The sequence below is a fragment of the Tenrec ecaudatus genome, chromosome 10, assembly GCF_050624435.1.
Source record: "Tenrec ecaudatus isolate mTenEca1 chromosome 10, mTenEca1.hap1, whole genome shotgun sequence".
Classification (NCBI taxonomy): Eukaryota; Metazoa; Chordata; class Mammalia; order Afrosoricida; family Tenrecidae; genus Tenrec; species Tenrec ecaudatus.
In genome coordinates this window covers 95,484,681-95,498,086 of record NC_134539.1, presented here as the reverse complement: position 1 = coordinate 95,498,086, position 13,406 = coordinate 95,484,681, and the positions used below count along the sequence as shown (strand labels likewise).

The following is a 13,406-nucleotide window of genomic DNA, read 5'->3' as shown; positions in this document are numbered from 1 at the left end:
TTTTTGTCTTTGGGTTTTTGTTGTTGCTTTGTTTGCTTTGTTTTTCTCTGTCTTGTTTTGTGCATACTATTATCTCTTCTGGTCTATCGAGATAAGATAGGCTGGATCAACAGTCTGGAGGAGAAAACAATGGGACCAACTGTTGCAGGGGGACATGAGAGAGGGGAAGGTGGGGGAAAGGAAGTGGTGTTAACAAACCCAGGGACAAGGGAACAACAAGTGATCCAGATTGCTTTGAGCAGGGTGTAAGAGGCTTGATCAAGAGCAATGTAAATGAGAGGAATTACTGAAACCCAAATGAAGGCTGAGCATGATCATGGGACAAAAGTAAAGTAAAAGGAAATAGAGGAAAGAAATAAGAGGCAAAGAGCATTTACAGAGGTCTTAATAGAGGAATGTAAATATGTAAATATATTTATATTTGAGGATGGGGAAATAGATCTATGTGCATATATTTATAGGTTTAATATTAATGTAGCAGATGGACATTGGGCCTCCAGTCAAGTACTTCCTCAATGCAAGAACACTTTGTTCTATTTAACTGATATTGCATGATGCTCACATTCCCGACCTGATTGCTGAAGACAAATGGTGCATAAGCAAATGTGGTGAAGAAAGTTGATGGTCTCGGGCTATGAAAAGATATAGCATCTGGGGTCTTAAAGGCTTGAAGGTAAACCAACCAGTGGTCATCTAGCTGAGAGGCAACAAAGCCCACATGGAAGAAGCACACCAACTTGTGTGATCATGAGGTGTCGATGGGATCAGGTATCAGGCATCAAAGAACAAAAATCTTATCATCGTGAATGAGATGGGAGTGTGGGGTAGACACCTAAAGCCCATCTATAGGCAACTGGACATCCCCTTATATCCCCCTTGTTGCTGGGAGGAGCCGAGCCAGTCAGGGTGCAGTGTAGCAATGATGAAACATACAACTTTCCTCTAGCTCTTTAATGCTTCCTCTCCCCAATTATCATGATCCCAATTCTACCTTACAAATCCAGCTAGACCAGGGAATGTACACTGGTACAGACAGGAACTGGAAATACAGGGAATCCAGGACAGATGAACCTTCAAGACCAGGATTGAGAGTGGCGATTCCAGGAGGGTGGTGGGAAGGTGGGGTATAAAGAGGGAACCAATTACAAGTATCTATATATAACGCCCTCCCTGGGGGTCAGAGAACAGAAAAGTGGGTGAACGGAGATGTCCAATAGTATAAGACATGACAAAATATTAATTTATAAATTATGAAGGGTTCATGAGGGAGGGTGGGCATGGGAGGGGGAAAATGAGGAGCTGATACAAAGGGCTCAACTAGAAAGCAAATGTTTTGAGAATGATGAGGGCAACAAATGTACAAATGTGCTTGACACAATGGATGGATGGATGGATGGATTGTGATAAGAGTTGTATGAGCCCCCAATAAAAGTATTTTTTTAAAAAAGGTGTGTTGCCTGGGAGCAATTGATTTGTTTGTTTTTCAGTAAATGTTTGTAAAATGTATGCTCTATGACCGGAAACAAGTCCTGATGACTCAGTAGCTAAACAAAAAGTCAGTAAGTAAGGCGTGGCTGCTGCTTCTGTGATGATCACAGTTGGAAACCCTGTGGTACTTTTCTGGTAAATTATTTTTTTAATCTGTATGGTAAATAGACCTAACCTCTATAATGGAGATAATTAATTGCATGAGAACTATGAAAAATATCAAAGTTAAGAATACTTAAGAGTATTTAGGAAGAGGATAGCCGTCAGGTTAGGCATAAAGATGAGAGTCATCCATGTAATATGAGAGGAAGAGGTGAGAAGTACTGGACAAACTGGAGCAATTGCAATGTAGTAGAACTGCTGTGAAAAGCATTTGTCAGTTCCTACAACTGTTAAATATAGAATGATCATAAACCAAAAAAAAAAAAAAAACCAACCAGTTACATGGGTTCCCATTCATGTTGACCCAACTTATCAAAGTAGAAGTGAAACATAGGGTTTCCAAGACTGTAATTTCTACAGAGGCAGACTCAGATTTTTCACCTTTAGGTTGGCTGGTGGTTTCAACTGCCAACCTTTCTACTACAGAGTTGAAGCCACTATGTCTCCAGGGTGCCTTCGGGATTATCGTGAGACCTAGCCATGTCACTCGGAGGTCGTTGATTGTGTTGGGTGCCATGGGCTTGGTCCCACAGCACAGCTCACGCTAAGTACAATAGAACAGCACACTTCCGCATCTGCGGCCTCCGTCTCCACTGAGGTTATGTTTCAGCCCACTGGGAGAGCTGCGGCAGTCCATCGCATTGAGGTTTTGTCTTTTGCTGACTCTCCACTTTAGCAAGAATTATATCCTATTATATCCTTCTCCAGGGACTAGTCCCTCTTGATAGCACGTCCAAATTACGTGAGATAATGCCTTACCACCCTCCCTTCTAAGGAATACCTGACTGTACTTCTTTAAGACAAATCCGTTCCTTCTTCCAGAGGTCTTGATATACTCCAGCTTCTTCACCAATATCAAAATTCAAAGTTATCAAGTCTTCTTCAGCTTGCCTTGTTCCTTTTTAAAACATATATCTATTTTTAATGAACTTAATGTCACTAGCGACTCCAAGTCCACTGGGATTTTACTTTTCCTCCTTTTTTTGGCCCCTCAGACCAATATTTAGATTTGAAAGGTAAGGAATTTGGAGGCTTTTTATTTAATGGCATCATTAAAAAATTTGCATTGATGTTTGCATGTTAAACCTTCCATTTTTGTTGTTGTTCTCCCACCCCTTCCATTTCCCTGCCCCCCTCCCCCTCTCCCTGGCCTCCTCATGGTCATCAAGTTCTTGTCTCTTGGCGTATAAATTTGTTCATCTTTGGTTTTTCTCATGACAATGGTGATATTAAATATTTATCGTTGTAAGGTTGACTGAATTTGCTAAGCACAATGTTCTCTAGTTTTGTCCATGTCTTGCAGTGGTTGAAATATTATCATTGTTTTGTTACTGATGCATAAAATTCCATAACAGAAATGTATCAGAGCTTGTTATTCATTCCTATATGTCAGAGTCTGGGTGTTTGGTTGTTTCCATGTTTTGCTGTTGTGGAAACTGCTGCAATAAGCAAACATGTATATGTCTGTTCGTGTTGTATTCTTTTTCTTTTAGGGGTGTATGCCCAGTAGAGGGATTGCTAGATCATAAGGTATTTGGATTTGCACTTGTTTAAGAAAGCGCCATGCTGATTTCCATAACAGTTTTACAATTTTACTGTCCCATCAGCAATGTAAGAGCGTCCTTATCGGTCTCTGTCCTTTCCACCATTTATTTTCTGTTTTATTAAATTTTGCCAAAAGTGTCCGTGTGAGGTGATAACTCATTGTTGTTTTAATTTTATTGCTAATGGTTGTGAACATTTCTTCATATGGTTGTGAGTGACCTGGAAGTTGTCTTTGGTAAATTGTCTATTCATATCTTGTGCCCATTTTTAATTGGATTATTTGTATTCTTCATTAATGGTCTTAATAATTGTGTAATTTATATTTAGGTCTTTGACAAATTGTGAGTTTGTTTTTGGACATGTTGTGAAATATGGGTTTTGTTTCATTCTTTTGCTGGTGAAGATCTAGTTTTTTCCAACACTATTTGTTGAAAGGCTGCCATTTTAAGTGTTTTAGTTCTTTATAATAAATTAGATGCCTATAGGTATTTGGTTGTATACCTGAATTTTCAATTCTAATCTATTGGTTTTCATATCTCTCACTGTAACAGTTTTGATTACCATGGTTCTGTAGTAGGTTTTAAAGTCTAGGATTAAAAAGCCTCCCATTTTGCTTTGGGTTTTTAACAGAACTTTGTTTATCCTAGATTTTTTTGCTTTTCTTATTTTTTCCATTTCTTTGAAAAAAATGTAGTGGGGTTTTGATCAGAATTGCATTTACTTAGTAAAGTGATTTTGGTGACATCTACATTATCACAATATTTAATCTGCCTATGCAGGAATATGGTAACTTTTTCCATTTGTTTACATTCCTTTTGGTATCTCGAAGGAGTATTTTGTGGTTTTCTTTGTATAAGTCCTTTGTTTCTCTAGTTAGAATTAATCCTAACTCTTTAATTCTCCTTTATTTAGTTATCTTTATTTTCCTATGTATATGAAATGGTTGAAAATACCATGCATGGATCAGCTACACCTTAGATTTAAAAGAGATATCTCTGTTTATTGATCGCTGCTTCCATGGGTGCTGATGAAACCTGAAATAATTTTCATCCATGCCAGGACATTTGGAAGACAGCTACTTGGCCAATTGACTGGGATAAATCCACATTTGTACCCATTCCAAAAAAAAGGTGACTCAACAGAATGCTCAAATTACAGCACAATATTGTTGATATCACATACAAATAAAATACTGCTGAAGATCACCTTATACATGGACAGTGGGCTGCCAGGAATCATGCTGGATTCAGAAGAGGACAGGAAACATGGGATATCATTGTTGATATCGGATCGTAGCCGAAAAGATATTTCTTTGTGTTTTATTGACTATGCCAAGACATTCGAGCATGTGGATCCTAACAAGCTATGAGTACCTTTGAGAAAAATTGGAATTCCCGAATAATTCATGGTGACCACATAGAACTTGTACATGGATTAAGAGGAAGTTGTGAGAACAGAACAAAGGAATGTGCATGGTTTAAAATCAAGAAAGGTGGGTGCCAGCATTGTGTCCTTTCACCACACTTACTTGAACTGCATGCTGAGCAATAATCAGAGAAGTAGGATTATTTGAAGAAAAACGTGGCATCACTATCAAAGCAGGCTTATTAACAACCTTGCTTGCTGAAAGTGAGGAGGACTGGAAGCATTTGCTGATGAAGATTAAGAAGTGCTGCCTTCACTCTGGATTACAACTCAGTGTGAAGCAAACCGCACCCCTCACAACTGGACCAAGAGGTGTCATCATGATCAATGGAGAAAAGGTTGAAGTTGCCAAGGATTTCATCATGTCTGGGTCCACAATCAATGGTCATGGAAGCCGCAGTCAAGAGATCAAACCATGCATCACCTGGGGCAAAGCTGCCACACCAGCCTTCTGTAGAGTACTGGAAACAGGAGATTACTTTGAGCACGAAGGTGGGCCTGACTCAAGCCAGAGTATTTTCGATTGGCTCATAGATATGTGAAAGTTGGACATGAAAAAGGAAGATGAAAAAGAATAGATGAATTTGAATTGTGCTGCTGGTAAAGATGATTAGAAGCGCCATGAACTGTCTACAGGACAATCAAATCTGTCTTTGAAGCAGTACGGCTAGAGTACTCCTGAGAGGCAAGGGTGATGAGACGTCGTCTTACACCCTTTGGCCATGTTGTCGAGAGATACCAGTCCCCGGAGAAGGACATCATGCTGGATAAAGAGGAGGGGAAGCCAAAAGGATGAAAGCCCTCCACATGTTGGATTTATACAGCGGGGACAACCATGGGCTCCGGCATGGGAACACTTGTGAGCATGGTGCAGGACCAGGCAGGGTTTCATTGTGTTGTGCATCGTATTGCTGTTATTTGGAGTCAACATGATGGCATCCAACCATAACAACAAGAAGAGTGTTTCCTAATACCATGTCCAGACTTCATGAGACAAATTCTTGGCATCCTCTCTGCTAACAGTCATTCAGCCTAAGCCTAGGCTTGGAGCAGAATTTTCCCATCTCCTGAATAATATTCTACCATACAATTGGTTCTAAGAGTCACTAAAGTACGCAATGTGTGTGAAGGGTGCTCACACACTGCTGATTTATTGCAGTGTAGTGTATTCATGTATTTTGTCTGTCTTGTTACCTTGCAGATGATGTTGATGATGATAATGATAGTATGTAATACCATTAATTCTAGTCAATTCTAATTAACAATCTATTTTTAAGCTTCTGGGCTACTATGGACCCAACTGTGCTCCAGACATGGAGAAAGATAAAGTATTGCAAAGACAAGGCCTGTTATCCGCAGGAAACCTTCAAGGAGAACAGTTGAGTCTAGAGAAAGAATGTGACCAGTTTAAATAACTTGCCAGAAATCCCTGAACTCATAATGTTCATTTCTAATAGTTCTGACTCATCCCAGAGTCTGTCCTTGCTATTTGAAGTTTACTTAGAGACAAAATCAATACGCCTAAAACAATTAGAGGGAAATGCAAAATCAACATTGCGGTAATAAGCTCGATTGCAAGGCAATTTCAAAATGAAAATAGTTTTATTGTTTGCTCTGATTATAAAAGCAAAACTTCCTTTTTATCACACAATTTAAACATTGCAAGATTATGCAATACCAAAGATGGTCGTTTTTTTGTAATTCCCATGACTTTACCCAATGTTGTACACCTATGGTCTTAAGGATGCATATTTACTATCTCACATACAAAAATAAGTATTTAAAAAGTACATAATTCTCTAAATACTATTCTGTAACCCATTTATTTTTCTACACACATCATGGGAATAGTTGCAGGTAAATCTTCAGTATGCTTTTCACAAGCCTTCATAAAGCTGGCTTCAATTCGTGTAGATTATTAGATACTTTGTTCTCACCTTGGTGCTCATATGACTCTAGATAATTCAAGCACAATTACCTGAGTGCAAGTTACATTGTCTATATTGTTATTCTGGATAATTTCTCCCTTCGTAATCCCAGGCAAAGGGTCACATGAAACGGTACTGTGGCTGCCCCCACGTGGTTTCATCCTTTCCCAAATTACCATCAATGCATGTAACAAGTCAGATTTCTTAAGAGGCACTAGTAAGAAAGGTCTGGTGATGCACGTCCAAAACGCAGCCAATGAAAACCCTCTGTTGGACAATAGTCCAACCTGCAATTGACCACGGGGGATAGCGTAGTCTTGTGCTCCATCCTGCATGAGACTGCCAAGAGCCAGGGACAGACTTGAGGACGGCAGCAGCAAAATAGCATCTTTCTAAGAGTATAATATGTCCAGATTCAACAAATGTATACAGCAGTGAAATCCGCAGAACATTCCAAGCATAAAACATTTCTATTTCTTCAAAATCTACTTTTCTTCTAAATTTGATACTGTCCTCCCAGACCCAGCCCTCGGCAGCTGCTGAGCTACTTTCAGTATTTTATACACTGAACTGTTTCAGTATATTGCCTGTTTAAGACCAGTCATAAAGTAGACAGTATCTTGCGTCTGGTTTTACACATATAAAATACCGATTTTGTTCTTTATTCATGTTATGCATGTGTCAGTAGGCTCTACCCCCTGATTCCATGGTAAAATATCCCATAATTGGTTTACCCACTAACTAACCATCTGATAGGCATTTTCAGTATTTATACTGTTTGCCTTATAATAGAGTTTCTATGGACAGATCCCGCGTCTTCATTTAGCCAACAGCCGTCACTGATGGATGAAGTTAACAATCACATGGTACAGAAATGTCTTCAGTGCTTGTCTCTGGTGCTCTCTGAAGACAATCACACTCTTGTAGGATCTCCCATCAGATGCAAAAGTATGACACTATATGTTATTGAAGTATGGTCTTATTGGATTACTGTGAAGCATGACCTGTGGGGTTAAATCATCTTCATTTCCTTTGTTGTTCCTTCTTCCTTCCTTCCCATTCCCAGCTTCTCGAGCTTTTATGTTTCACAAAGGGGTCAAGCCATCAGAATGCCTTTCCCCAATTTAGAGCCAGGTGGCCTTTAAGAGACATCTATAATAGAGCACAAAGCCCAATCTTCCAGAGAAGACCTGCCTCAGTTAGAGTTAATCATTCTGCAATTATTATGTATAAGATCCCAAAGCCCCCAATCCCCACCTCTCACAATTCAGAAATGTGAACATGAAGCACACCTCTTATTGACTCAGGAAATACATTTTCCTGAGACCAGTGGTTCATGAAATTTATTCTCCAATTGGCTGATGCTGCGAGCAGTTGTTTGTCATAATCAGATTTGGAGACCACAGATCTCCTTTCAAGTGCGGTAACCTTTGGCTCCATCCACTTCTCTGGTCTGGGTAGAGCAGATTCCAGCAATGAATGAAAATCACGACTGTCTTATCAAATGGTGGCAGGACTCGTTTTGTTTAACAGTGCTGGAAATTAGTTTTTCAGGCAGTGATCTTGACAGGCCAGCTGTCAAAACTGGGTGTTTGTGGCCATAATTTCACTGATCCCGTACATAAAACTGTGTCTGCAGAATATGAGGGGAAGTCAGAGTAGATACACTTAATGTACAGGAGAAATGGTCTGGGGTTGTATGACTAAGTGCCAGGACTTTGGATAAAAAATTTTCCTAGATTCCCATGTATCAGGCCTGTCAACCTCATCCAAACATTATTGACTGTAACGTTGACGTCAGCATTCTGAATGAGACCATAGCACATTCTCCTGAGGAAGGGGACTTAGTCTGTTCGAATCCTGGTCAACTCTAAATTTGAGAATCATTTAAAGGTATTCCTTTTATAATTTTTTTATATTGACCCTATCTTGCTACATGAACTGTTCCTTTCTCCCATGTGGTCATAAATATTCAGGAGTTCAAAATGATGGCCTTACTGAGAAAGTATGAAGGCTCACCACCTGGTATTCAGAGCTGGGGAAGTGCATACAGCTTTATGGAAGCAGGGTAGGAATCCACTCAGACTAGAGCTCTCGTCTCCAGCCTGATGTAAGAAACCCAGTGTAAGACTCTCGACATGTTGACACACTTTGATGTGTCTGAAAGATAGAAATTTTGGTTTTGGTTTGATGGACTTTTTCTGTTCTCGTTCAGGGTGCGGGATACCCAGAGACCAGGGCAGAGGCTCTCTATATATTTAAAATGAACAAACATTCAAGTCATAAGCTTTTTCTGGCCAAAATAAAAGAATTCTAAAAGTCCTTAAGTTCCCCGCCGCCACCCCACCCCACCCCACCCCAGACCTCCCTTCACTTAAAGCTCAGCTGATCTAAATAGCCTCCTCACATTCTAAACCAAAAAGGCACTGCCATCGAGTTGATTCTGAGTCCTTGCTACACTAGAGGACAGAGTGAAATCGTTTCTTTGGGTTTCTGAGACTGAATTTTTAAAGATGAGTAGAAAAACTCATCTTTTTCCCACAAGTAGCAAATGGTGGATTCAAACCGCTGGCTTTTCAGTTAGTAACCCAAACCCACTGTGACGTCAAGGCTCTGTCTTGGATCCAGGTATGTGGATACTAACAGGTAAGTGGATACTTTCTTCCTTAATGGAGAAAGATTGGCCTCTGGGAGCTGGGCATTAGCCACTACCTGATCCCATAGAACAGGCTGATGGACCCTGCACTGACTAAAAGGGGTCTTAGACTGTGAGGCATCTTGTTGGATGTGTAAGGAATAGGGCTTTTCTAGGAGCTATGGCACCTCCTGGCCACAGCTCCTGGGTCCCGAATCTCCTGAACAGTAAATGGCACCTGAGGCCAGCTCCCTAAGAACCAAAGGACTAACTTTCAAAATTCTGATTCTCAAGCTGACCTCGCCATAGATCATTTCTGTTCTATTGCTCGGTGCCTGTTCCAGTCTCAGCCCTCTAACTGCATATGATAGGATTGGACTTAATCATCCATGCTGCTGTTTGTAGTTAGTTACTAAAAGCTTATTAACTTTGTTGTCAAAGTAACACCATCTTTACTTTTTTAATTACTGGTATGTTATAATAATTTCGTATGTATCATCTCATTTAAACGGCCCCTTAACTTGCTAAGCCAGGGAAATAGGGGAATGGAATGTGAGCAAAGGTAAGGTAGTGGTGCTCAACTGCAGCCTGATGTGACATCTAAGCCCTGTGCTCTGAATGTGTTGTCAGAAGGCACTGAGGTAAGTAATGGAAGTAATGAGGTGACAGGTTCTCTGAATCCTAAATTGATGCTCAAACCACACCTAAAGCCCCTTTCCCCTCCCCCTGCAAAACTCTATCCTAGGATCTGATAAGTCATATTGGTATTCAAGATCTAGTTGGGAGCCCTTCATGGAAACCGATAAGGAAACTCAAGTCTAGTCTAAGAGGCTGGTGTTCTGGACAGTATTTGAAAGCAAGATTGTAATCTCAGGCAACAGGGCACTGTAGCAAACTGCCACCAGTGGAATGTGGATTTCAGGCCAGAATGCAAGATCCCGGAGATAGTTTCTATTTCCGCTTTGCCTACATCAGAGAGCTCCAACGGAAAAGCAAAAGAGGAGTCTTTGGCCACCTGGCCACATTCTTAGGCCTGCCTTTCCTTCTTTGATCTGCTCTGCTCTCATATTATGCCTCCTTTCTGGTCTGCCACTCTCCAGAAGTTCCTCGGCAGCTCCAGGCTTTCTTTCTAGAGTGACCCTCCTCCTCCTCCTCCTCCCCTGGCCTTTCGATGAGGCCGGGTTGTCTCTGGCAACATCTTTTGACCCAGGAAACGTCCTGTAGGTCCCTACTTGATTGCCAAGCTCGTCTCTGTTACCTTGGAGCTATAGAATATTCATATGACATGGACCCTTCATTTGGGAACAAGGTGTAATGAACGCGAGAACTATTGAAAAAAAACTTGTAGATAGTGTGGTGTCTGTGTCTATGTCTATGTCTGTGTATATGATATCTATGTCTATGTATATATCTATGTAGCTGTTCCTCCAAATGTTCTGTCCTGCTCTCCCGTGGCGTTTTGAGTGCTGAGCAAGCTAGCAGCTAACCAGATCTAAAGGAACTGTGTAGTGAGAGGCGTCTTCCTTCACAGTATAGATGCCAACAGAGGGTTTGGAAAATTCCAAATGCCTACAAGTCACATGAGGACCTGGAATGAAGAAGGAGCACGAGGCAAAAACTAAAGAAATATGAGTAAAGTGTAGAATTTCATCAATAGCCATGTATCTATGCTGTCTCGTTAGTTTTAAATATGCCATCCTAATGCATTCGCCCACCAGCCATCTGACAGGTTGTCCTGTGCTAGCTCAAATATTGCTATGATAGTATGTATTGGTAACTACATATTTCAAAGGTCAGAGGTCACGCGGATTTCATACTTCATCAAGTATACCCATGGTGGACACGTTTCAGTGGCACTCACTGCAAGACCATAACAAATCAAGGAAGTATGATTGTCCTCACTCAGTCATCAAAATGGTCAAGAGTACTTTAGTAACTCCACCCACATCCAGTGCCAAGCACCAAGGTCACACAATTCTGGAGGCACAGATATTGGCATCTCAGATGATATATCTGCCAATATTGACACCTAGTGACCCCTATACGTTCCTGAAACTGCACCTGTTACCGGGAGTAGCAAGCCTAGTCTTTCACTGTGGAGCTGCTGGTGGTTTTGAACAGCTGATCATGTAGATTGCAGCCCAACATGTCATAACTACCCCACGAGAGTTCCCACATGCATGCATGCTCTGTCCCTTGAATTCCGAGGATCCAGTCCCTGGTCTAGAGGATCCAGTAATCCCACACCTTGATTCTTGGTGTCGGAGTTTTCTCTCATGTTTGAATGCATTTGAATCCAGCTGCAAGAATGTTTAGATCTGAGACCCAGGAGAGAAATAAATGCAACATTTCCCAGAGAGGGAGATCTTGATTGTCCTACCAGTGACATGCTTTTCCCACAGCGTCCTTCAAAATCGAGAGTGGTTTGGGAGCTCTGGAGAGTGTATAGTGACGTACTTCACTAGAATATGATTTACCCCGGCCAGGTGCCCTGACTTGGAGTGGTTATTGTTTTGTGCCATATTCAAAATCACAGCTTTAGCATATGAACAACAAGTGGTAATCTGGCTTTGCGCCCCTGTAAGACATCCCAGGTTTCACTTAAATGGGCTCTGGAACTGCATATTTCATTTTGAGGTTCTCTATTTAGGATCGGAACAATGGTATTTTCCAGGTGGCATGGTCTCTCAAAGTTTCAAACTGCTATCTCGTAGCTCTCATGGGGACCCTGGTAAAGCCTGGAGTGACTGGCATACTAGATACCTTTCTCCAGAGAATATAATTAAATCGGTATAAGATGAGATCAACTATATGAATTGTAACAAAATGCCCTCATTTAATGTTTGGATTAATTGCCCAGAGAAAGCATTCCTCACTTTTGCCCCATTCCTATGGGTCACAGAGAGGGGGCATTCCAAGAACATTGGCTTTTTTCTACTCTTTCTGAGCCAGAAGAGGATCTCTTCAAACACACGGCACGGTGCATATCAGAGATGCTGTGGGTTCTCCACTAAGCTCGAAGAGGTCCTGTCAGCTAAAGAAAGAGCCACACATTTATTCTGCCTTTGACTTGCCCCTGTATCTACTGGCTTTGCATTCTAGTGAGGACAAGCAGCGAGCTCTCCAGCCTGCCTTCGGTAGGAACCAGGATGCTGGGCGAGTTGTGCACTTGGGTTTTATTACTCTTCTCATTGGGAGGTATACTTCTGCCCTTGGTGGAGGGCATGGTTGAATCCAAGGACGTCCTGGCTGGATAAAGTCCAAGGAGGAATTAAAGAAAAGCATGCTTCATGGAAGACACGGTCATTTGCCTTTGGGGTATGGATAGAATAAAATGGGACATAAGCATCTGTTTACAGAAAAATTGTTAAAATTGGTTTTATTTGTGGGGGACCTGTCCTGTCCTTGAGAAACCGATGCATTGATACAGGAAGTGAAACACTCTATCATACCTCATTCTTGATCAAGCTTTAGATTTCTGGTAAAACTCAGAAGGTTTGTTTACCTATCTGTATGATCCACAGTCCCAACTGAGACAAGTTCACATAGCGATCATGGGTGTCTTCTCTGCCTTTTACGCTCCGTTTATTTTTTATTTCACAGCTGGCAACATGGGATTCGGAGAAGGGTCTGAATGGCAGTTTGCAAGAAAGGCCAATGGGCAGCCGCCTGCAAGGACTGACGCTCAAAGTGGTGACTGTCTTGGTAGGATCATGTGGATTCTCGGGAACTTCACTTTTCAAACCCTGAGGCAGGGGCTTCTCTCTCCGTTAGTGCTCGTTTGGGAGAGAAGAGAATATTGAGTTTGGGATCTTAATAGAGCCTTTTTATTGAAATACTCATGTGTATAGAAACGAGGAGAATAATGTTGGGGATTTTACCCAGTGTCTCCAAGGTCTTACCCCCAAGGTCCCTGCACTACCCTAGAAATGTGTCCTTAACAAAACTTGACTGTGGACCTACAGAGGGCCTTCAGCTCTTCCACTTGTCCTTGGATGCCAGCTGAACCTGGACCTGCTGATGGAACTCAGGGAAATTGTATGGCTATCTAGGATATCTCAGAGAGATGCTGGCAGAAGGACATTCTTCCAGACCAAAGCACATTCTTCCAGGAGATAAAATTCATAATGGAGATCATATGCTATTTCCATTTTTCTACATGGTGGACTTGAAATGATAGACTGAACATCTGGAAAAGACCCCAGAGACGTTGGTATACTTTT

The 13,406-nt window shown here is 41.3% G+C and overlaps 1 protein-coding gene across 1 annotated transcript in view; it reads left to right on the top strand.

Moving 5' to 3' along the window:
* Nucleotides 1-13,406, top strand: part of GRID1 (glutamate ionotropic receptor delta type subunit 1) — a 900,473-nt gene that overhangs the window by 751,372 nt on the left and 135,695 nt on the right. The window contains exon 9 of the mRNA XM_075559162.1: nucleotides 12,787-12,888. Within this exon, the coding sequence (XP_075415277.1) occupies nucleotides 12,787-12,888 (102 nt within the window). The remainder of the gene's footprint in view (nucleotides 1-12,786; nucleotides 12,889-13,406) is intronic.